Source organism: Monodelphis domestica, chromosome 5 (genome assembly GCF_027887165.1).
Source record: "Monodelphis domestica isolate mMonDom1 chromosome 5, mMonDom1.pri, whole genome shotgun sequence".
In the NCBI taxonomy this organism is placed as follows: Eukaryota; Metazoa; Chordata; class Mammalia; order Didelphimorphia; family Didelphidae; genus Monodelphis; species Monodelphis domestica.
In genome coordinates this window covers 79,882,730-79,904,255 of record NC_077231.1, presented here as the reverse complement: position 1 = coordinate 79,904,255, position 21,526 = coordinate 79,882,730, and the positions used below count along the sequence as shown (strand labels likewise).

Below are 21,526 nucleotides of genomic sequence, written 5' to 3'. Positions count from 1 at the left end.
AGTCTTTACCACTCTCCTACCTTGGAATGGATCCTTGGGATCAGTTCTAAGACAGAAGGTAAAGAGGAAGTTTAGTGACTTACCCTGAGTCACACTATCAATATAAGTCAGAGGTAGGATTTGAGCCCAGGGATTGTGGCCAGCTTTCTAGCTACTCGGTTACACTGTCTTGATAGAGAAAGAATTATACAAAAGAATAAAGAAGAGCTTTTGATACTCAATATACTCAGCAAAACACACACACACACACACACACACACACACACACACACATAATTTACCATGGAAAAACAATACGCATTAGGATTGAAATCACTGCCAAGAGCAACGATTACTCCTTCATCTAACATCTTCCTTGCTTGGGGTTGCTTCAATCTAGGAGAAAAAGAAAGTCAGCATTTGTCTTTTAGATTTTTATTCTTCAAAGCCTAGCTTAAATGATCTCTCTTCCCTGATTCTTTCCTGATCACTTCCAGAAAGAAGCAAGTTTTTCCTTTTCTTCCTAACCACTTTATTGTTCACATTTGTCATTTATTGATTATATAGGAATTTCCCCATATGTACTATATGTGTCATATCTCCAAATCCTTTTTTCTTTCTTTTTTTTCCCCTAAAACCCTTACCTTCCGTCTTGGAGTCAATACTGTATAGTGGTTCCAAAGCAGAAGAGTGGTAAGGGCTAGGCAATGGGGGTCAAGTGACTTGCCCAGGGTCACACAGCTAGGAAGTAGCTGAGGCCAGATCCTTTTTTCTTAAACCCTTACTTCCTGCCCTAATAACTCTAAGCAAGAAAGGCAAGAGCTAGGCAAATGGGGGGTAAGTGACTTGCCCAGGGTCACCCAACAAGGAAGTGTTTTAAGTGCAGATTTGAACCCAGGTCCTCCTGACTCTGGACCTGGCTCTCAATCCACTGTTCCACCTAGAAGCCACTACCCACCCCAATCATTTTGTGCATTTTCACTGGTTGATGCCATGCCTGGAGTTCTCTCCCTTCTCATCTCCAGCTTCTGGCTTCCTTCATGTTCCAGCTAAAACCCCACCTTCCACAAAAAGCCTTTTGCAAACTCAATTCATTCTAGCACCTTCTCTCTGCTGATTATGCCCCATTTATCATCTATAGCTTGTTTGTACACAGTGGCTTGCGTGGTGGTTCCCTCATTAAATCAATCACAGATCACAAGATAATATTTTTGTCAAGTACAGTGAAGGTGATCGATAACTGCTGGTTCCTTCCATCCCCTTCCCATTAGACTATGAGCTCCTCCGGGGCAGAGCCTGCTTTTGGACTTTCCTTGTTTCCTCCCAGGGCTTAGCACCAAGTCTGGCACATAGAAAGAGCTTAATAAAAGTTTGTTGGCTTATTAACTCCCACTGAAGGTCTGCAGAGGACAGGATCCACAACTTTGAGCTGTAAACCACAAGACACCATTTGGGAATGTTTATGGAAAGAAAATGGAAATCTACCCATTCTCCCATACCGAATAATTACATTTTGTGTGATCTTTATAATTGTATCACTGCTGACATTAGGATGAAAGTTCTGAAATTGCATGTTTTGTCTCCTAACAGAGTATTTGAGCCGAGCAGTTAATCAATAAATAAGTGGGACGTGGCCCTTGGAAAATGTCAGCCTGCCAACGTCCAGAGAGCTAGGTCCCTGCCCGATAGAGTCAGTAGTAAGTACACTTAATTAAGTATTTCTTGTAAAACTCAAGGAACCCTCTGCTGGGAAGTGGCTTGGAAGGAGGTATACAAAGGACGATCTTCTGGATAGAAAACAGATCATTAGGTATTCAGGCAAATAGCAAAGACTCACACGATAGGCATGACAGTGGCTTTTCTTTTTCTAATTTTGTTTGACTTTTGCTGTGAATGTAGAAGGAAAGGGGCTGGAGGGTGGGGGCAGGATGCGATAGGAATAGGTAGAACAGAAGGAATGGTAAGACTGTTCCTTAAATTGGCTTGACCGTCCAAAAAAGGCAATGTCATAAGGAAACTGTTGGCAGGCAGGAAATGTTATCTACAAGGGCTTTTGATGCCTAGTTGCCTTGAAGTTCTATATAGCCTTGCAAGGTTGTTACTCTAGGTCAGGGGTTTTTAACTTGTTTTGTATCAGGGACCCCTTTGGCAGTCTGGTGAAGACTATGGACCCTTCTTGGGATAATATTTTTAAATTGATAAACACACAGTATTATAAAGGATACCAAATCATATTAAATGTTATCCAAAATGTTTCTTAATTTTTATTTATTTTTATTTAAAAAAAAAAAACCCTTATCTTCTGTCTTAGAATCAATACTGTATATTGGTTCCAAGGCAGAAGAGTGGTAAGGGCTAGGCAGTGGGGGTGAAGTGACTTGCCCACGGTCACACAGTTAGGAAGTATCTGAGGCCAGTTAATTTTTATTTTTAAAAACTCTTACCTTCTGTTTTAGTATCAATTCATGTGGTAAGGGTTAGCTGTCCCTTCTAAAATAGTTTTTAAAATTAATAATATGGAAATAGGTCTTGATCAATGATAAATGTAAAACGCAGGGGAATTGTTTATAGGCTAGGGGAGGAGAGGGAAAGAACATGAATCACATAACCATGGAAAACTAATTAATTAAAGTTTAAAATTTTTTATTAAAAATATAACAGCTAATAAATTGCCCCAATACTCTAAAAAATAAAAATAATAAATAAAATAATAAAATAAACTAAGTTCATGGGGGTGCAGCTTGGTGGCTCAGTGGATTAAGAGCCAGGCCCAGAGAAGGGAGGTCCTGGGTTCAAATCTGTCTTCAGACACTTCCTAGCTATGTAATCCTGAGCAAGTCACTTAACCCCCATTGCCTAGCTCTTACCACTCACTTTTCTGCCTTGAAGCCAATACACAGTGTTAATTCAAAGACAGAAGTTAAGGGTTTAAAATTAAATTAATAGTAAGTAACTTAATGAATTAAAATATTATAATTAAAATAATTATATAATAATTAAACTAATGATAAAGTAATTAAAATAATATAGAATACAGAATAAGTTCATGGATCCCAAATTAAGAGCCTTTGCTCTAGGTTAAGATATTAGTGAGGAAGGGGTACTCCCTGGTTTCCATCCTTTCAGAAATGTAAACTCTTTGAGGGGAAGGCTTGCTTCCTTCAAAACCCTTGCCTTCTGTCTCAGTATCAATTCTAAGACAGAAGACTAGACATTTGGGGTTAAGTGACTTGCTCAGGGTCACACTAGCTAGGAAGTGTTTGAAGCCACTTCTGAATCCAGGTCCTCCTGGCTACAGGTCAGTCATTCTTTGAATTCATATTCTTAGTACCCAGCACAGTGCCCAGCATATAGATGATACTTAATAAATACTGGTTGATGGGGGGGGGGGGTGCCAGTTTTGCAGAATTAATCAGTGCACCTAATTTCAAATCCTGCCTCTGGTGCTTCTACCTACATAGCTTTAGACAGATCATTTCATTTCTGTGGGTCTCTGTTTCTTCAGCTTTAGAATGACAGTATTGGATGCCATTGCCTCGAGGTCCCTTTCATCTCTAGATTCATCATCCAATAGCCTGTCAAAGTCTCGTTTTGCTGGGCCACTAACTAGTCTCATTGCATCATCCTTGGTTTGTACCTGTCTTGGTAGCCCTCTCCTACCTCTTCCTTTCCTTCATTGTTACACCTGATGATCTGGAACACATCCTCTCGCATCTTTCAATGCAGTAAGAAATATGGCATGACCCCCTGCTGGAAAACTTCTTGATTGCTCTTGGGAAACATCTCTGGTTTCTTCCTTAGGACTTTCCACCTGAGTTTCCTTTGTAGTTCATCCTGGACTGAATCCCTGATTATGTCTCGAACCCAGAGTTCCCAGGATCCTGTTCCATGCACCAGCCTTCTCTATTGGTTAGCCTCAGGGGGGCCATGGCAAAGATCTCTAGTAACTGGCCTGGCTGGGGATGGTCTCTTAAAGGACTAGAAAGACCCAAGGAAGGTGGAGTCATCAATGGCTTATGAATGTGCCTTTATTCTAAGCAATGTGTTAAATAGCATTACCTCAGCATGTAGGCGGTGGTGGGGAGAAGGACTGCTGAACATTTCCCAGTTGCCATAGCAGTGATACCTGCATCACTGACTTCTTCCAAGTGGCTAATTGCCTGGGCTCCTAGCTCAGCTCCAAGCTACACAAAATGTGCGGAGAAGGAAAGATGGACAGACATTAATGACACCTTAGTAATGAGATGTTTTTTAAAAATGTGTTCTGTACCCCTGCCCTCAGAAGTTAATTGTTACTCTCTCTTTTGCCTTTTTAGGCTCGGTGAGTGGCTTGTAATAGGTCATTCATTTGAAAATGACATTTAGCTAATTTACTGTTTCAAAAACCAGTCTGAAAAAAATACGAATGCTTTTGGGTGGAGTTATCACCAAGGATTGTTGGTCCTGGGGCAAGTACCACAGATTACACATGAGAAAAACAAAAGAACATATTATACATGGGTCAAGCTACCAGCACATGGAGGGAATATGCAGAAACTCTGGCTAGGAAGCAGTCAAATGGGGTATAATGGGTAGAACAGGGCAAGGGAAAAGCTCACCCCAGATCATCTTTGGATAGTGTCTTTTTAAACTAATTATTCTTTTAAATTTTAAAATTTAATTTATTTCTTTTTAATTTTAAAAAATTAAAAATTACCTTCTACCTTGAAATCAATACTTGTATTGGTTCCAAGGCAGAAGAATAGTAAGGGCTAGGCAATGGGGATTAAGTGACTTACCCAGGGTCACACAGCTAGGAAGTGTCTGAAATCAGCTGTGAACCCAGTACCTCTTATCTCCAGGTGGGGTTTTCTATACACTGAACTACCCAGCTGTCCCCTTACCTAATTATTCTTTTTTACATTTATTTTAATTTTTCTTGTTTACAAGTGGTTTATTTTTTTATTTGATTGATTAACTTAATGCAAAGTTCAGGTAAGTTTCACTCATACATAAATGAGGAAATTGAGTCCAGGAAAAAATAAGGCTTCCTTTTTACCCCCAAAGGACACATAGTAGCACTCAAGCCTAGAGCTTAGGTCTTTTGGTTCTCATTCAGTACTCTGCATAGTATGCTCTTAGGTTAGACCACCCAGCAAAAATCTTTCCTGGGCCAGGAAAAGATGGATAGTTGGATGCTAATGTTGACATTGATGACGTTGCTGTTGATGATATAGATGATGTTGTTGATTTTGTTGTTGATGATGATGTTGATGATGATAATGTGATGTTGATGATAATGTTGATAATGTTGATGTTGTTCATGATGTTGTTGATGATGATATTGATAACATTGATGATGATGTTGTTGATGGTGATGATGGTGATGATGTTGATGTTTATGATGGTGATTGAATTTGGAGTTGGAGGTTTTCCTTCCATTTGAACCTTTTTTATCCTTTCTACTGTAATGATGAAAATTTTCTTAGAGACTGTCTCCAACATCTTTCATTCTTTCATTGTATTGGTCTCCTCCCCACCTCCCCCCATGCACTTCTTTATGCAATATATATTTATCCCATTTTATCTCTTTTCCCATTTTTCTTAGTATTATCTTCTTTTTTACCCCTAGATTTTATATATTTTTGACATAGCATCCTAGACAATTTGTCACTGTCCCCTTTAGGTATACTTCTTCTAGCTACCCTGATGATAATAACAATTTTTAAGATTAAGATAGCAATATCATCTTTTCTTATAGGAATACAAATCATTTGAACTTACTGGGTCCCTTAAAATTTTTTTTTCCATTTCTTAATTACCTTTTGGTGATTCTTTTGAGTTCTGTATTTGGGCATCAAATTTTCTGTTTAAGGCAGGTCTTCTCTTTAGGAATGCTTGGAAGTCTTCTATTTTATTAAATGACCATACTTTCCCCCACAAGATTACAGTCAATTTTTCTGGGTAGCTGATTCTTGGTCATAAACCCAGTTCCCTGGTTTTCCATAATATCATATTCCATGCCTTCTGGTCTTTCAGTGTGGATGCAGCCAGGTCCTATGTTATCCTAACTGTGGTTCCATGCTATCTTCTTAGAAGTTTGTAGTATCTTTTCCTTGGACTTGTAGTTCTTGAATTTGGCCATAACATTCCTGGGTGTTGTCAACTGGGGATTAAATGCAGAAGATGATCTGTGGATTCTTGCAATCTCCACCTTTCCCTCTTGTTCAAGAATATTGGGGTAGTTTTCTTGGATAATTTCCTATAAAATGATGTCCAGGCTTTTTCTTTTGTCATGATTTTCTGGTAGTCCAATAACTCTTAAATTGTCTCTTCTGGATCTATTTTCCAAGTCTGTAGTTTTATCAATGAGGTGTTTCATATTTTCCTCAATTTTTTCATTTCTTTGATTTTGGTTTTATATTCTCTTGCTGCCTTGTAAAGTCATTTGCTTCTAGTTGTTGGATTCTAATTTTTAAAGACTGAATTTCATCCTTGGATTTTTTGGTCATCCTTCTCCTTCTGCTCTGTTTTTCTTTGTAGGCCATCTTTCACTTTCTTTGCCTTGTTTTTAAGCTGGCCCATTCTGGCTTTCAAGACACTATTTTCTTGTTTTATTTCATGTGCCTCTGTTTCCAGATGACTTATTTTGCTTTTTAAGTACTTTTTCCAATTGTATTCAGCCTCTCTTAATTGTTTTTTGAATTGTTTTTTGAGATCTTCCAAAGCCTGTGTCCAATTCACTGGAGTTTCCATGTTTTTGCTTGGTGTTCCTTGGTCCTCCTACATTCGATTTGCTCTTTGTTCATTACCTTGATAGAAGCTGTCGATTGTAATTTATTTTTTCTTTTTCTGTTATTTACTCATAGTTTTAACTTCTTTGCCCTCTTTCATTGGCTGTAATCTTGCTCCTCTGATTATTTGTTGGATCTGTTGGTTTGGGCTATTCTTTCCTGAAGGGACTTCTTCTCTGCTCTGCTGATTGACTAGATTAGACAGATGGAGTATTAATGAGCCCTGAGGTCAGATCTTTCCCAGCTGGCAGCAGAAGCTGAAGGTGTCAGTGAAGGTGTGGAGGCTGAAGGGAGTTGTGCTTCCCACCCTGTTATCAAGGTACTCTGTCATGGTTACACCTTTGCCCTGGGATCTGAGTCAGCAGGATTCTTACAGAGGCTCACAGTGCAGTTGATGGGGAAAGGGTATTGGAAAGTCCAACTAATTATTCTTAATAGGAATGGGAATTGCATTTTATCAAAAGTTCCATTTGCATCTATTGAGATAATTACATGATTTCTATTGGTTTTATTATTGATACGGTCAATTTTATTGACAGTTTTTCTAATATTAAATTTGCCTGGTCATAGTGAATAATCCTTATGTTATATAACCATGTTATATATTGCTATAATCTCCTTGTTGGTATTTTGTTTAAATTTTTTGTATCAATATTCTTTGGGGAGATCAGTCTATAGTTTTCTTTCTATGTTTTTGCACTCCCTAGTTTTGATATCGGCACCATATTTGGATTATAAATGGAATTTGGTAGGACTCTTTCATTGCTTATTTTTCCAAATAGTTAATGTATTTTTTGAGATTAATTGCTTTAACTAATTACTCTTGCATTTGGGCTTGATGTCAGGAAATTTTCCCTAAAAATTAGAGCTATCAAAAATAGGATGATATACCTTGGGAAGTAACAGGGTTTTTGTGGGTCTCTAGGTCAAGGTTTCATGACTACTTCTCAGGTAGAAGCTTCTTGAGGATAGGTTGGGGCTCTTCCTATGTTTGCCTTTGTATTCCCTGTATCTAGCAAAATATTGGGCACATAGTAGGTATAATTCATAAAGTCTTGATAAATTCTTATTTACTGAATAATAATTTATTGATATTTTATAGGGGATTCTTCTTCAATTATAGGTTGAAATAGTTGGCATTCATGGGCCTTTCCAACTCATATTCTGTGTCCTCTAAGCTGTCTTGCTTCTATACTGCTGAAAGATAGTTCATGTAGACACCTTGTAAAATTGGTTTCCTGAGACAAAACTCTGGTTTTCCCATCTTAGTTACAGTTCTGCTTTTGGGAATAGAATAAACATATTGATTCAGAAGCTATAGTTTAGTCATATCTCCCCCTAACGCATACTATTGTAGATGATTTTTTGAACCCAGGGATAGGCCTTACATTTATACCTATTATATTTTACCTTATTAGATTCAGCTTCAAATTCTAGCATATTATAATCTTTTTGGATCCTTACTCTTTTCCTCCAACTTGTTAAATACCCACATCAGCATTGTGCCAATAGAAAATTTGATAATCAAGGCATTTATAGCTTCTTCTAAGTAATTGATTAAAATGCTGAACATAATAAGACCAAGAGAAAATTCCAGTGACATTCCACCATAGCCATCCCTCCATGCTGACATCTATTCATTCATAACTAGCCTTTGGGTCCAATCATCCAATGGATTCTGAATCCAATGAATGCCATTGTCACCTAGGCCACCTCTCTCCATCCTGTTCCCAAAGGGTGTGGGAGAGATGTGTATTTTAATTTAAAATCTAAGAATTTTTTATTTTTTGTTTGAGATTGTATTTTTATAAAAATTCAGGATTTTGATTTTGTTCGAGAAAAGATCTTCAAGGAAGAAGATTGATAACTCCTAAATCCAGAGAATGAATTGTTGCAGAAAGATGCGAGAAAACCTACACTTCATCAAGAAGATCAAGAATGAACTTTGGATATGGTTGATTGAACTGAACATTGATTGAACATTTATTGTAAATGTATGCATTTATGCCAAAAAGGGACTGCCCCTAATTTGGCTTTCTGTCAATGCGCCTAGCAAAACATTGGTTTTGCTTTCTTTCTTTCTATTCCTCCCTCACTATTCTAATTCCTCTTAGAAAATTGAATATTGTGTATATCTATAGTTAGAAGTGTATTTAGGATTACAAGAGGATTATGTTAAATGATCAATGGGGAGACTAGTCTCCCAATGATCATCAGGGATTGTGAACCTTAAAAATTCTCAGACCCTACTTCATAAGGTTGGATTGTAAACCTTGAAGAAATTCCCAGACCCTACTTCATGGGGTTGGGTTAAGACCATTCCCCATTGGGACCATCCCCATTTGGTCAGTGAAAGTACTTGATCAGGAATGTGAGAACTCTACTTCACCATACTTAAGCATGCCTTAGGGGAAGATAAAGTTGTAAACTCTTTGCTGAACAATGAAAAGTACTTAAACCCATGCTTATAGTAAGACAAAAAGTTCTTAAGCTATGCCTATTTTTGGATATAATACAAAAGGGTGCTAAGTACCTATAAAGGTCAGGCAACTTGTGAACTTACAAGGAGCAAAGAGGTGAAAACTTACTCAGAGATTCTAGTCTACTCAGGTGTGAATTACTCAAAAAAATTAGTCTTCTTAGGTGTGAACTAAGAATGGTCTGTCCTTTGAAAAACATCTACTGTGATTGGTAGATGGGAGAACTTAGGGGGGGTGACATAGGAGAAAATTCCCTTTAAAAGGAGAAGAGAAACTGAGAATGAAGACAGTCTCCTAAAGAAGGCTCTTGGAACAGTCTCTTGAGACAGTCTCTTGAAGACAGTCTGAGGGAGGCTGACTCTGGCTGGAACTCCCTCTGAGGAGACTCTGTCCCTCTGAATCCTTGCTTGGAGAGATCTTGTGGTGAGTGATAAAAGACTGACTGATTCCTCTCTTCCTAGGCTGGCTCATGCCGGCCTAGGCTGGTATAGCCCTTTTCTCATTATTTCCTCTCTCTCTCTCTCTCTCTCTCTCTCTCTCTCTCTCTCTCTCTCTCTCTCTCTCTCTCTCTCTCTCTCTCTCTTCTTAAATTCCTCATTTGTATTAATTAAATCTCTATAAAACCCAGCTGACTTGGGTATATTGAATAATTGGGAATTTTCCCTGGTGACCACCTTATATATTTGATTTTAAAACAAGACACTGTCTTGAAACATATTTTCTGCAGTCAAATTTACTCATCCACTCTTTTATCTACTACAATTTATGTCTTCCACTATTATAATCACTACAGTTTATGACAAACAACTATTTTAATTATAACAGATGTTAACAAAGCCTTTGCTGAAATCCAGGTGTGCTATTTTTCCAGCATTCCTGTAATCTACTAAATATGGTATCCAAAAAGCAAAAGTGTCAGAAACATTCTAGATACTCCTGGCAAAAAATGTATATCGAATAAACAGTCAGAATGCTGTGATGCTAATGAATAACTTCACAGAGATGTCTCTTTCCAGGGACATTACCAGGGAAAGATAAGAAAAGTCAATGTTTAACAAGCCCAAATCACTAATAACAACAACAGTCAAATAATAAATAAAGGTCAGTTGTTCCCAGATTCAAGAGATAAATTCCTCACCTTGGGGTGTCACCTTTGCATGTCATTTGTTAACCTGGAAGATGCTGGCAAAAGAGTTTTATATATGGGGTAGCTAAGTTGCCCAATGGTTAGGGTGAGGGTTAGGGTTAGGACACCAGGCTTGGAGGAGAGAGGTTCTAGATTTAAATCTAGCCTCAGACACTTCCTAGCTGTGTAACCCTGGGCAAGTCACTTAACCCCCATTGCCTAGCCCTTACCATTCTTCTGCCTTGTAACCAGTTCCAAGATGTAAGGTAAGGATTTTTTTTAAGAGCTTTGTATGATCCAAACAATAAAACTTCATCAGTTATCAGTAACTGATAGCCTGACCCACTTTCCCTCAGCTTCCTTTTGGGCTAAGACAAGATAATAGCAAATGTCAAAAGGACTGGAAATCCTATCACACGAATTGGCATGGCTCCATGGGAAAAAGGCCCTGGTTTTGGACTTAGTGTTCAAATCTTGCTTCTTTCTAGCTGTGTGACTTTGGGCCAGTCATTTTACTTCTCTTCACCTCAGTTTTCTCCTCTGTAAAACAGAGTTGGACTAGATGATCTTGAAGGTCCCTTCTAACTCTAAATCTGTGTTGCCCTTTGTCTGCTTTGCTGAGTTTACTCCCCTTTCCAAAAGTATTTCTTGGGCTTTCATGTATTAATCCAATAAGTTGCCCTAGAAGGGAGAGAATAGCACTGTCAGGCAATGTCACCACCCAGCTGGTCTAATAGACTTTGTCTGCTATCTGTTGCTGCCTAGCACTCCAAGCCCTCTTCTGGCTCCAATATACCTTCTGCCCTTGTTTTCCTTAACCTGCTCTAGATTCCATCTAAATGACAGCTGGATGGAGCAATGGACAGAGCACTGACCATGGAGTCAGCAAGCCCTGAATTCAAAGCTGTGTGACCTTGGGCAAGTCACTTAATCCATTTGACTCAGTTTCCTCAACCATAAAATGGGGATGATAATAATAGTACCAAGATTGAAGGGTAGTTGTGAGGACTTGCTACATTATTTATTTTATCTCTAAAGTGCTTTGCCAAACTCAAAGTGCTTTCAGATTTTATTATTATTCTATCCCTTGTACACAGTTGACCCCCAATATACATTTTTTGAATCAAACACATGGATTAAGCCAGAAAATCATTAGAAACACAGTTGAAAAGTGTATACCTCAGCAGCCTTCATCGGGTGGAGCTCATCTCCATGGAAGTTCATTTGTAGCCCTATTTCTTTTCCTTTCTGAAGAATCCTCCTGGTAGAATGGAGGTCAAAGACTCCTTTCTCACAGAACACATCTATATTGTCAACGTGAATTTCTCCCCGTTGGCAAAGTTCCTGTAGCTTAGGGAGGTGGTTGTGGACAATGTCATCAGCAGCTTCAGCTGGAGTTTTCCCTCTGATGGAAAAAAAATATGGAAACTTATGTGAAAAGATTCTTGAAAGATGTTAGTATTTGATAGGTGGGGCCCCTCGAGAGAACTAGGACCAGAATCTTTAGGGCAAATTCACATGGACAATAAGAGCACAGATCTGGAACAGAAAGGGGTCTTCAAGATGATTATGGCTCATGATCAACTCCTTCACTTTACAAATGAGGAAACTGAGGCCAAAAGAAATTTAGTGACTTACTCGAGTAACCACCATGGTGCTGGGATTAGAACTCAGGACCTCTGCCTCAATATACAGCATCACCTACTAGGTGCCAAATGAATAGTTTTTGAATGAAAGGAGTGACACCAATAGGTCCATCATCTTGAGAGTTCTACTATTAGTATCTTATCCATCCACTTCAAAAGATAGCTGTCAGTCACAAATCCAAGTGCCCTCACAGCTACCCTCTCCTTTATGCTCTGCCCTCTTATTAGAACCCAATATGGCCCCTACGCTCCTGACTCTTTTTTGGATGCTGTCTCTGCCCCCATTAGATTGTAAGTTCCTTAAGAGCAAAGATTATCTTTCTTTTTATTAATTGTATCCCCAGTGCTTAGCACAGTGCCTGGCACATAATAAATAGAGCACCAGGTCTGGAATCTGGAGGACCTGGGTTCAAATCTGACCTCAAACACTTACTATGTGACCCTTAGCAAGCCACTTAACACCTCTTACCTGGCCCTTACCCTTCTGTCTTAGAGTTATTACTAAGACAGAAAGTAAGAGTTTAAAACATATATTTTTGTTGGGTTGTATTGAACTTGATCAGGTTGATTGGATTCCAGAAGTCATATGGTAGGACCCCCTTTCTTTGAGGAAAGGGAAAGAACCCCATCATTTGACATGCAGCATGATGAAGTGGTAGGGAAGCTAAGTGGCACAGTGAATAGTGTGCCAGGAAGGAAGACTCATCTTCTTGAGTTCAAATTCAGCCTCAGACATTCAAGTCACTTAACCTTGTTTGTCGCAGTTCCTCATCTATAAAATGAGTTGGAGAAGGAAATGACCAAGCACTCTAATAATCTTTGCCTAGAAAACCCAAAAAGGGGTCACAGAATCAGATAAGGCTATAACAACTGAAAACAACAAAATCATTATAAATAAAGCATCTGCTCTCCCCAGGCCTCAGTTTTCTTATCTATAAAAAAAAGGAAATTGGTTAGATGACCTCTAAGGTCCCTCTCATAATCCTTTGATGCTTCATCCCACGGGGGGTGGGGGGGGTGAGGGGAGGAGCATCTTTCAAAGAATAATCTACCCAACCTCTTCTTTGGGAAGATGTTAATGATCCTATAGGTAATAGAATCCATCAAAGCAGGGATTTCCCCCACCCCAGTCCACCCCTCTGCATTCATTTTCCTTTAAATCCATGGAGGAATATTGGAGGATTACAGAAACTCAGAGGTAGCACCATGAACTCCAAGAAAGGCATTTAGATTACTTGGGCACTGAGTGAGCTCCACAGTAGGTCGAGGAGATGCTGATGTCCAGTTCCCTCCGAGCCCTTTCAATTACTCTCAGCATCTTCAGCTCTGTCTCCAAGTTCAAGCCATAGCCACTCTTACATTCTACCAAGGTGCTCCCTGCCCTCATCATACAAAGCAGTCGATATTTGAAAGTACTGAAAAGCTCCTCTTCAGAAGCATTCCGGGTGCACTCGACCGTGAAGTTTATCCCTCCTCCAGCCTGGTGTATATCCATATAGGTAGCACCTGCAAGCTGAACACAGTTTTCTCTTACTAACAATAATGATGATAACATGAGAGCTTTTATGTAGGTAGGTAGGTAGATAGATAGATAGATAGATAGGTAGATAGATAGATAGATAGATAGATAGATAGATAGATAGATAGATAGATAGATAGATAGATAGATAAAGGGATGGAAGGATGGGTAGATAGATAGATAGATAGATAGATAGATAGATAGATAGATAGATAGATAGACAGATGGATAGACAAATAGACAGACAGACAGACAGACAGACAGACAGACAGACAGACAGATAGATAGATAGATAGATAGATAGATAGATAGATAGATAGATAGATAGATAGATAGAAAATAGATCAATCGATGACAGACAGGGATGGATGAATAGATGGATAGTAGATAGATGATAGATTTATAGATGATAGAGAGATAGATGTATGGATAGATAGAAAGATAGATAATAGAGAGAGATGGATGGATGGATGGATAGAGGGATGAAGACAGATGGATGTATGGATGGATGATAGATAGATGAGAGATCAATAGATAGATGAGAGAGATGGATGGATGGATGGAGAGATGGAGAGATGAATAAATGAATGATAGATAGATATAATGCTTTGAGGTTATCAAATTTTTATTCCTATGGCATATGGGGAAGATAAAGAAATATGTAATCTCATATGATCCTCCCAATACTCTTTAGGTGCAATTGAACCTGAAGGGAGAGATCAAGTCATTTGCCTTGAGCCACACAGATAATAAGTGTCTGAGACAGTATTTTAAATCAGGTCTTCTTAGGTCAAACTACCATTGTGGTTGATAAATCAACCAAACAATCAGTAAGCATCTACTGCACGCCGAAGATTATATTTAGTGCCAGGGTACTGTTATGACTAAAATTATCTCAAGAGACGGATTTTGGAGTAAGAATATCAATTCATTGATTATTTCTGTTTATTGTTTAGGCCATATCATCACTGGCCCTCTGGAATGATCAAAGACCTCGAATCTTGATCAAGCAACTCAACAAACAGAATTTTAGGAGCTCATGATTCAGTCCCTCCCTTGAACATCCCAAGACATTTCTAATTGGTGGATCCCCAATTAGAGTAGTGGTCCATCAAACCTTCAGCCAAACCCACAGCAATAGTGGACAGGTGAAGGTTTGCACATATACTGGAAAAGAATACTTGCCCCATTCATTTATTAACCAAATTTTGTTCAAAGGAAAGGCATCATTTGGGATTTCTAAGAACAAGAAAATGTAAACAGTAGACTGGATGGAATCTCTGATACAGGAATATTCAGTTAATATACTGAAACAATTTGCCATTTCTTTCTCCAGTTCATTTTACAACTGAGGAAACAGGCCAGTGGGGTTAAGGGACTTAGTCAGGGTCACACAGCTAGTGAGTAATTTATATATGCATGTGTGTGTATATTTTGTTGTTGTTTAATTGTTTCAGTTGTGCCTGACTCTTCATGACCCCATTTGGGGTTTTCTTGACAGAGATCCTGGAGTGGTTTGCCATTTCTTTTTCCAGCTCATTTTATAGATGAGGAAACTGAGGCATATAAGGTTAAGTGACTTGTCCAGGGTCACACAGCTAATAGCTATATGTTATAAATACTAGGGTATAAGACCAGGTTTGAACTTGGAGAAAGGAGTCTTCAGGACTCCAGACCCAGCACTTTATCCATTGTACCACCTGGCTTCCCCTTATCCATCTATATTCATGTCCACGTTCATATCGCTCTACCTGTTGATGTCAGACAGGTATAGATAGATACATATATGGATTAGGCAACACACCCACACCCGCGCATCTGAAATGGCTTGGTAGACAGGGGCGCCCTCCTCTGAAGAAAACTTGTGACTTCCATGACTAAATCTGCTGGGGTCCCAGGTGTCTCCCCAGTGGTGTGTAAAGACATAAAAATATTTGGGAAAGGAGGCTTAGAAGAGCCATGACAGTTGGTTCCAAAGAGTTGGAAGAAGGGCTGTCGCCCAAAGAGGGTTTAGCTGGGACCTGCTTTACCCTCCAGGGCAGGACTAGCAGCAATGGATGCAAGTTGGAGTGGTGAAGGGTGGCTAGATGTGAGGGGAAATGTCTTCACAATTAAAGGCATCTGTAAAAGGGAAATTCACTTTGGGGAGTGGAGAGAGCTCCCTCTCTGGAAACCTTCCAGCAGAGGCTAAAGCTATTTGTCAGGTTTGGTTCGGAGAGCCTGCTTATTCATGTGACTTGTCCGTTCAAGAGCTCAGATTCCCCCATTTTCTAATTTTGCTAATGTCCAGACGAGCAAAAGCAGCTGAGTGGTATAGTGGTCTGATGTTATTCAACTCACCTTCCTGAGTTCAAATCCAGCCTTAGACACTTACTAGCTGTGTGACCCTAAGAAAGTCACTTAACCTTGTCAGCCTCAGTTTCTTTGTCTGTAAAATGAGCTGGAGAAGGAAATGACAAACCACTCTGGTGTCTTTGCTGAGAAAACCCTAAATAGAATTGGACCCAAAAAAAAAACAAAAAGCAAGCAAAGTGATATAGAAATAAAAATATGCATTTTGGAGCTGTGTGGAATATGAATCATATAAACATTTGAGGCAAACACAGGAAATAAACATTCCAGAAAGATCCTTTGCTCAAATGATATTCCTGAAAATCCTCTTCTGATGGCATCAGCGGAACCTATGGCCATCTCTAAAGAAAGGGGATAGGATAATGTAGTTCCTTCCATCTGCTGTCCTTCTTTGTCTTACTGTCACCATCCACAAACATTACCTTCATTGCAAACTCATGGACTCGGTCCCCAGCCCACACTGGATGAGTGTGAGCATCCACCAAACCTAAATGAAATCAGTGACACAGTTAACTCCTGATGCAATGTGGACATTTTGAATGCATCATTTTTTTCATGCAACTATGTTTAAGTGCATGTTTGTTTTCTTTTTTTTATTCTCTTACTTAAGTGATTAAAATATTTGGATCTAAATCAGATGCCAACCTGTTTTGCCCTTGATTAAACATACACATAATACTCCCTTAATTCAACAGGAATACTTTATCATGTCATTTCTTTCTTTCTTTTTTAATAACTCTGACCTTCTGTCTTCAGATCAATTCTAAGACAAAAGAGCAGCAACTTGGAGTTAAGTGACTTGCCCAGGTTCACCCAGGTAGAAAGACTCAGGCCAGATTTGAATCCTGGTTCTCCTGACTCCAGACCTGGCCCTCTATCTATCACTGTGCTACCTAGCTGCCCCATGCTGTTTGTTTGTAAGCTCCTTGGTGACAAGTTACTATAACTACATGTGAGTGAGAGCTCAACTTAGAATTGAGAAGAATATGGAATGTGAGACCTTGGGCAAGTCATTGGTCTCCTTTAAATGAAGCCTCAATTCCCTCATCAATAAAAATAAAATGATATTAAAGACGTATTCTGTGTCAGGCACTGTGGAAGGCACTAAGGATTCAGAAATAAAACAGTGCCTGCCTTCAAGAACAGCAGTGTCAAAGAAACAGGGGCCATTAAACCATACCTAAAGATTGCCACCAAGCAGCATACTGACTTAGAAAACCATATGTTAGCATTATCTATGTTGCACTGTATTCTTATTTGTTTTTAAATATTTCCCAGTTACATTTTCATCTGGTTCTGGCTGGCTCGCTGGCTCCCTCCTCTCTCTGCTCAGGAAGCTTCCATTCTATTGGTGCATACAAGAAATGAAACACAGGAATTAGGGAGGAGGGGAGCACCACAAGGAGGGGTTTCACCAAAGGCTCCCCAAGGGAGATGGCAGAGGCTGAGCCTTCAAGGAAGGCAGGGACCCCAAGGAGCATCACAGCAGAGGAGAGAGTTCCAGAAATGGCGGCCACCTGGTTCAAATGCACAGTGTCAAGAGAATGAAGCAGAGCAGCAAGATTTGCTGGAATGTGGAGTGTGTGAGGGCCATGGGTAACCAGCCTGGAATAGTAGTCTGGAGCCGGATGGCAAAGGGCCAAATGAGGGAGTCTGTATTTCTTCCTGGTGGCACTAAGGAATTATTGAACATTATTAATGGGCAGCGAGGAGGCCCAGTGGATAGAGTGCCAAATCTGGAGTTGCCCAGTGCTGGGTGCAAATCTGACCTCAGACAGTTCCTCACTAGATACAGGAAGGGCAGCCTGTCACCTTTAGCCCATCCTTACTACTCCAGCAAAGTACTAAAACCAGTTTTAATGGCTAAACCGAAGGAGAAGAAAATACCTGGGAGAATGCATTTTCCAGAGCAATCAATCCTTTCCTCAAATGATACTCCTGAAAATTCTCTTCGGATGGCAGCAGCAGGGCCTATGGCCTTTATGTAACCATCTCTGGGGGAAAAAATGGGGTAGGATAATGTAATTACTTCCATATATCAAAAGGTCTGTGGCTCCATCTGAGAGGGCACACTTATCACCACTGTGGCTGGCAACTCATCTGTGCCTTGATGGATAATTTTATGAGTTGTCATGACCCAAAACCTCCATCCCTTGATGGTTCACCTTAGAGTGATAAGGATTTTCTCACTTCCAAAGACTTTTCAAAGATGGCAGGTGACCATCCATTAAATGGGCCCAAGTCTTTGAGCCAGATAAAATCTGGCACAATTTGCCCTCCACCTTCATGCATATTGAAAGTGAAGTGAAGCGGGGTAGCTGGGTGGCTCAGTGGATTGAGACCCAGGTCTAGAGACAGGAGGTCCTAGGTTCAAATTTGACCTCAGATACTTCCCAGCTGTGTGACCTTGGACAAGTCACTAACCACCACTGCCTAACCCTTACCACTCTTCTGCCTTGGAACCAATACACAGTAATGATTCTAAGACAGAAGGTAAGGGTTAAAAAAAAGTGAAGTGAATAATGAAGTCAATTACCCAAATAATTAAGCAAGAACCAATCAACCAAATAGAACCACACTCACTTCTGCCTCGAAATTTCTAGCAAATGGAAGGAAAATATTTTGAATGTTTTTAAACTCAAATTATTTAGGCAATTATCTCAATTCACTTCCTGAGCTTGTGTATAGACCCAGAAATAATGGAAAGCAAGTTTAGGTCAACCTAGCTTCTGCACTTAACATCATCAGATAAAAAAATCATTCTTTTCCCCCCTCCAAATCTATTCTTCAGCGTGGGAAGTTCTCAGTGTGGAAATTGCCTCTCCGCATTCCATGCTGACTCCTTTTTTTATTTAAAAAATTGTATTTGATTAATTAGTTTAGAATATGTTTCCATGGTCACAAGATTCATGTTCTTTCCCTCCCTTCCCCCCACCCCCCTCCCATAGTCAAAGAGCAATTCCACTGGGTTTTACATGTGTCATTGATCAAGACCTATTTCCGAATTATTAATATGTGCATTAGAGTGATCATTTAGAGTCTACATCCCCAGTCATATCCCTATTGACCCCTGTGATCAAGCAGTTGTTTTTCTTCAGTGTTTCTGCTCCCACAGTTCTTCCTCTGGATGTGTTGAACATTTCAAGTTCAGAATGGCAAGGAGGTCTGGGAACTTAGATAATATTTTGATAACTATACTTCAATATAATTAGCTTCCCCTGCGATCCTTTGTATTTTATTTTATGCATTTGAAAATATCATTCTGAGATGGGCTCTATGGGACTCGCCAGATTACCCAAGGGCTCTGGGGCACAAAAAAGGATTAAGAAGCTCTGCTGTATATTTGGAAGGACCTGAGTTCCAATGTGGCCTCAGACACTGCCTAGCTGTGTGACCCTGGACAGGTCACTTAACCCCATTGCCTAGTTCTTATCATTCTTCTGCCTAGGAGCCAATACACAGTAAGGGTTTCAAAAGAACAAACAAACTTTTTCACCTTCAGTCTCGGAATCAATACTGAGTATTGATGAAGTTTAAAGGGCTAGTTCCTTTGGCCCCTTCCTGATGAAGAAGACGGGGAACTCTTCCCTCCCTCCCCAACCCCCTGGACAGATGTAGTGAGAAAAAGGACTTAGTGGCAAATACTGGACAAAGGGAATGGGGAGAGGGGCGGCCACACAGCCTGCCCCCCCCCTCCCCCCGGTCTGGCTGGAGCCGGCATTTAAGAATCATTCCTCTAAAACCACCCCCTCATTGGATAAGCTTATCGTCCTAGAAGTGAAGGGTCTGGCCAATATTACAGGCAAAGCCTCAGAGGCAAAACTTGATCCCAGCTCCTGTGTGGAGCTGAAGAAAGCAACACCCACTGAAGTAGTCAATTGGTTTGGACCCTCCCTCCCTCACAAGTGACTCGGAGCAAACTTCAGAGGCAGAATTTGAACCGAGGTCCCCTGGCTTCCTTCCAGTCTAGACCCCTGTGCGGGGCTTTCCCCCCTAGCCCACTCAAGGCCAGTCTCGCCCACTCGGAACGGAGGGGCTTCCGGGAAGGGCGGACTTACCTGCCCACTACCAGGCTGGCGTTCTCCAGCACGGCCAGGCTCCGCATCGCCTCCCCTACCAGGTAGGGTTCGCCCCGGGAGCAGACCAGCACCATTTGCTGGGCGTTCTCCAGCAGAAGCCGCTGCCCACAGCTCATTTTCCCTAGCTGGCGGCTGCAGAGGCTCGGACTTGGGAAAAGTGGGAGCCGAAGACAGCTAGAAGGGAGGGCAGTAGCGGCCACAGGCCCGGAGCTAGGGAGGAGCAGGCGCAGAGCTTGACCAGACCTCGCAGCTCCCGGGGAGGGCAGGGGAAGAATTTCTGTTCCAGAGTCCAAGGGGTCAGTTTTTACTGTGTGTGGTATGAAAAAGAGGTTTCAATTTACCTTAAAAAAACAACAACTAGTATAAGGCACTCAAAGTCTGATTCACTTTGCAGAGTTTGTTGTCGTTCGGTTGTTTTCAGTCACATCCAAACTCTTCCGGACCCCATTTGGGATTTTCTTAGCAGAGATACTGAACTGGTTTGCCATTTCCTTCTCCAGCTCATTTTACAGATGAGGAAACTGAGGCAAATAGGGTTATTAAGCAACTTGCCCAGGATCACACAGCTAGGGTTTGAACTCAGATCTGTTCTATCCATCATACCACCCAGATGTGCAGAGCATATGTTTAATTTCTGAGGGAGTTAAAGAAATCCGAGCCTAGAGGAAGAGCCCAAATCTATGGCCTCAGACACTTCCTAGCTCCTAGAAGGTAGGAGTTTGGGGGTGGAGCAGCTGGGTAGGAATCTGAGTAAAGGAGGCTGTAGGAACTGAAGAGAAAAAGCCTTGTGGCCAGTAGAGAGAGGTCCATCCCTTGGATCTGAAGTCACAGAATCATAGATGGACCAGAAGAGGCCATCTTGAGCAACTCCCCTTATACCTGGAGAGCACTTTCAGAGGATAGTAATAAGAGCTAACATTTATATAATTTATAGATACATATATATATATTAAAACTATTACCTATTTATACATTACAGAGTTTAAACTTAAGTTTTAGAAAGCACTTTGTAAGCCCAATCTCATTTTATCCTCATAATAAGCCTGGGCAGTAGCTGCTTATCTCCATTTTACAGATGAGGAAACTGAGGCAGGGAGTCATGAAACTTGCTGGGGTTTGAGGCTAGACTTGAACTCTAGTTTTCCTGATTTCAGGCCCAACCCTCTTGTCACTGAGACACTTAACTGCCTCTAAGATGCTTAGATCATAGATTTCAAGCTGAAAGGGACCTCAGAAGCCATTTTAGTTCCATCCCCTTTTTTTAAAGGTGAAAGAGTCGAAGCCCAGGGAAAGGGAAGTTATTTGTCCGGGGTCATACAGGTAATGCATATAGGAGTCAGGATTTGAACCGAGGTCCTCGAGTTCCCACACTGATGGGCCAATCTCAGACTCTCCCTATATAGAAAGAATGAGGATCGGTGTAAGGGAAGGCATGTAGGACTGTATAAGCCAGGCTAGAAGATAGGGGCAGCTTGCTAAAATGCAACAAGCCCGGGCTTTGAAATTAAAGAACCTGGGTTCGGATTCTGCCCTTTGCCACATAAATACCAACTTTTCCCGCTTCCGGTTTCT

The 21,526-nt window shown here is 40.5% G+C and overlaps 2 protein-coding genes across 3 annotated transcripts in view; one reads left to right on the top strand and one right to left on the bottom strand.

The window, feature by feature from the left end:
• The window catches only part of AMDHD1 (amidohydrolase domain containing 1), a 33,331-nt gene extending 12,761 nt beyond the window's left edge, over nt 1-20,570 (bottom strand). The window contains exons 1-7 of the mRNA XM_016425731.2: nt 19,934-20,570; nt 17,763-17,869; nt 16,298-16,362; nt 13,240-13,517; nt 11,538-11,763; nt 4,039-4,163; nt 282-375 (exon numbers count right to left, since the gene is read on the bottom strand). Coding sequence (XP_016281217.2) covers nt 282-375; nt 4,039-4,163; nt 11,538-11,763; nt 13,240-13,517; nt 16,298-16,362; nt 17,763-17,869; nt 19,934-20,070 — 1,032 coding nt within the window. The 5' untranslated portion in view covers nt 20,071-20,570. The remainder of the gene's footprint in view (nt 1-281; nt 376-4,038; nt 4,164-11,537; nt 11,764-13,239; nt 13,518-16,297; nt 16,363-17,762; nt 17,870-19,933) is intronic.
• Nucleotides 19,600-21,526, top strand: part of CCDC38 (coiled-coil domain containing 38) — a 73,163-nt gene continuing 71,236 nt past the window's right edge. Inside the window, exon 1 of one of the 2 annotated variants that reach the window (XM_056798667.1) lies at nt 19,600-19,995. The gene's annotated coding sequence lies outside the window, so the exon portion shown is untranslated. The remainder of the gene's footprint in view (nt 19,996-21,526) is intronic. The other variant, XM_056798668.1, reaches the window with a different exon arrangement.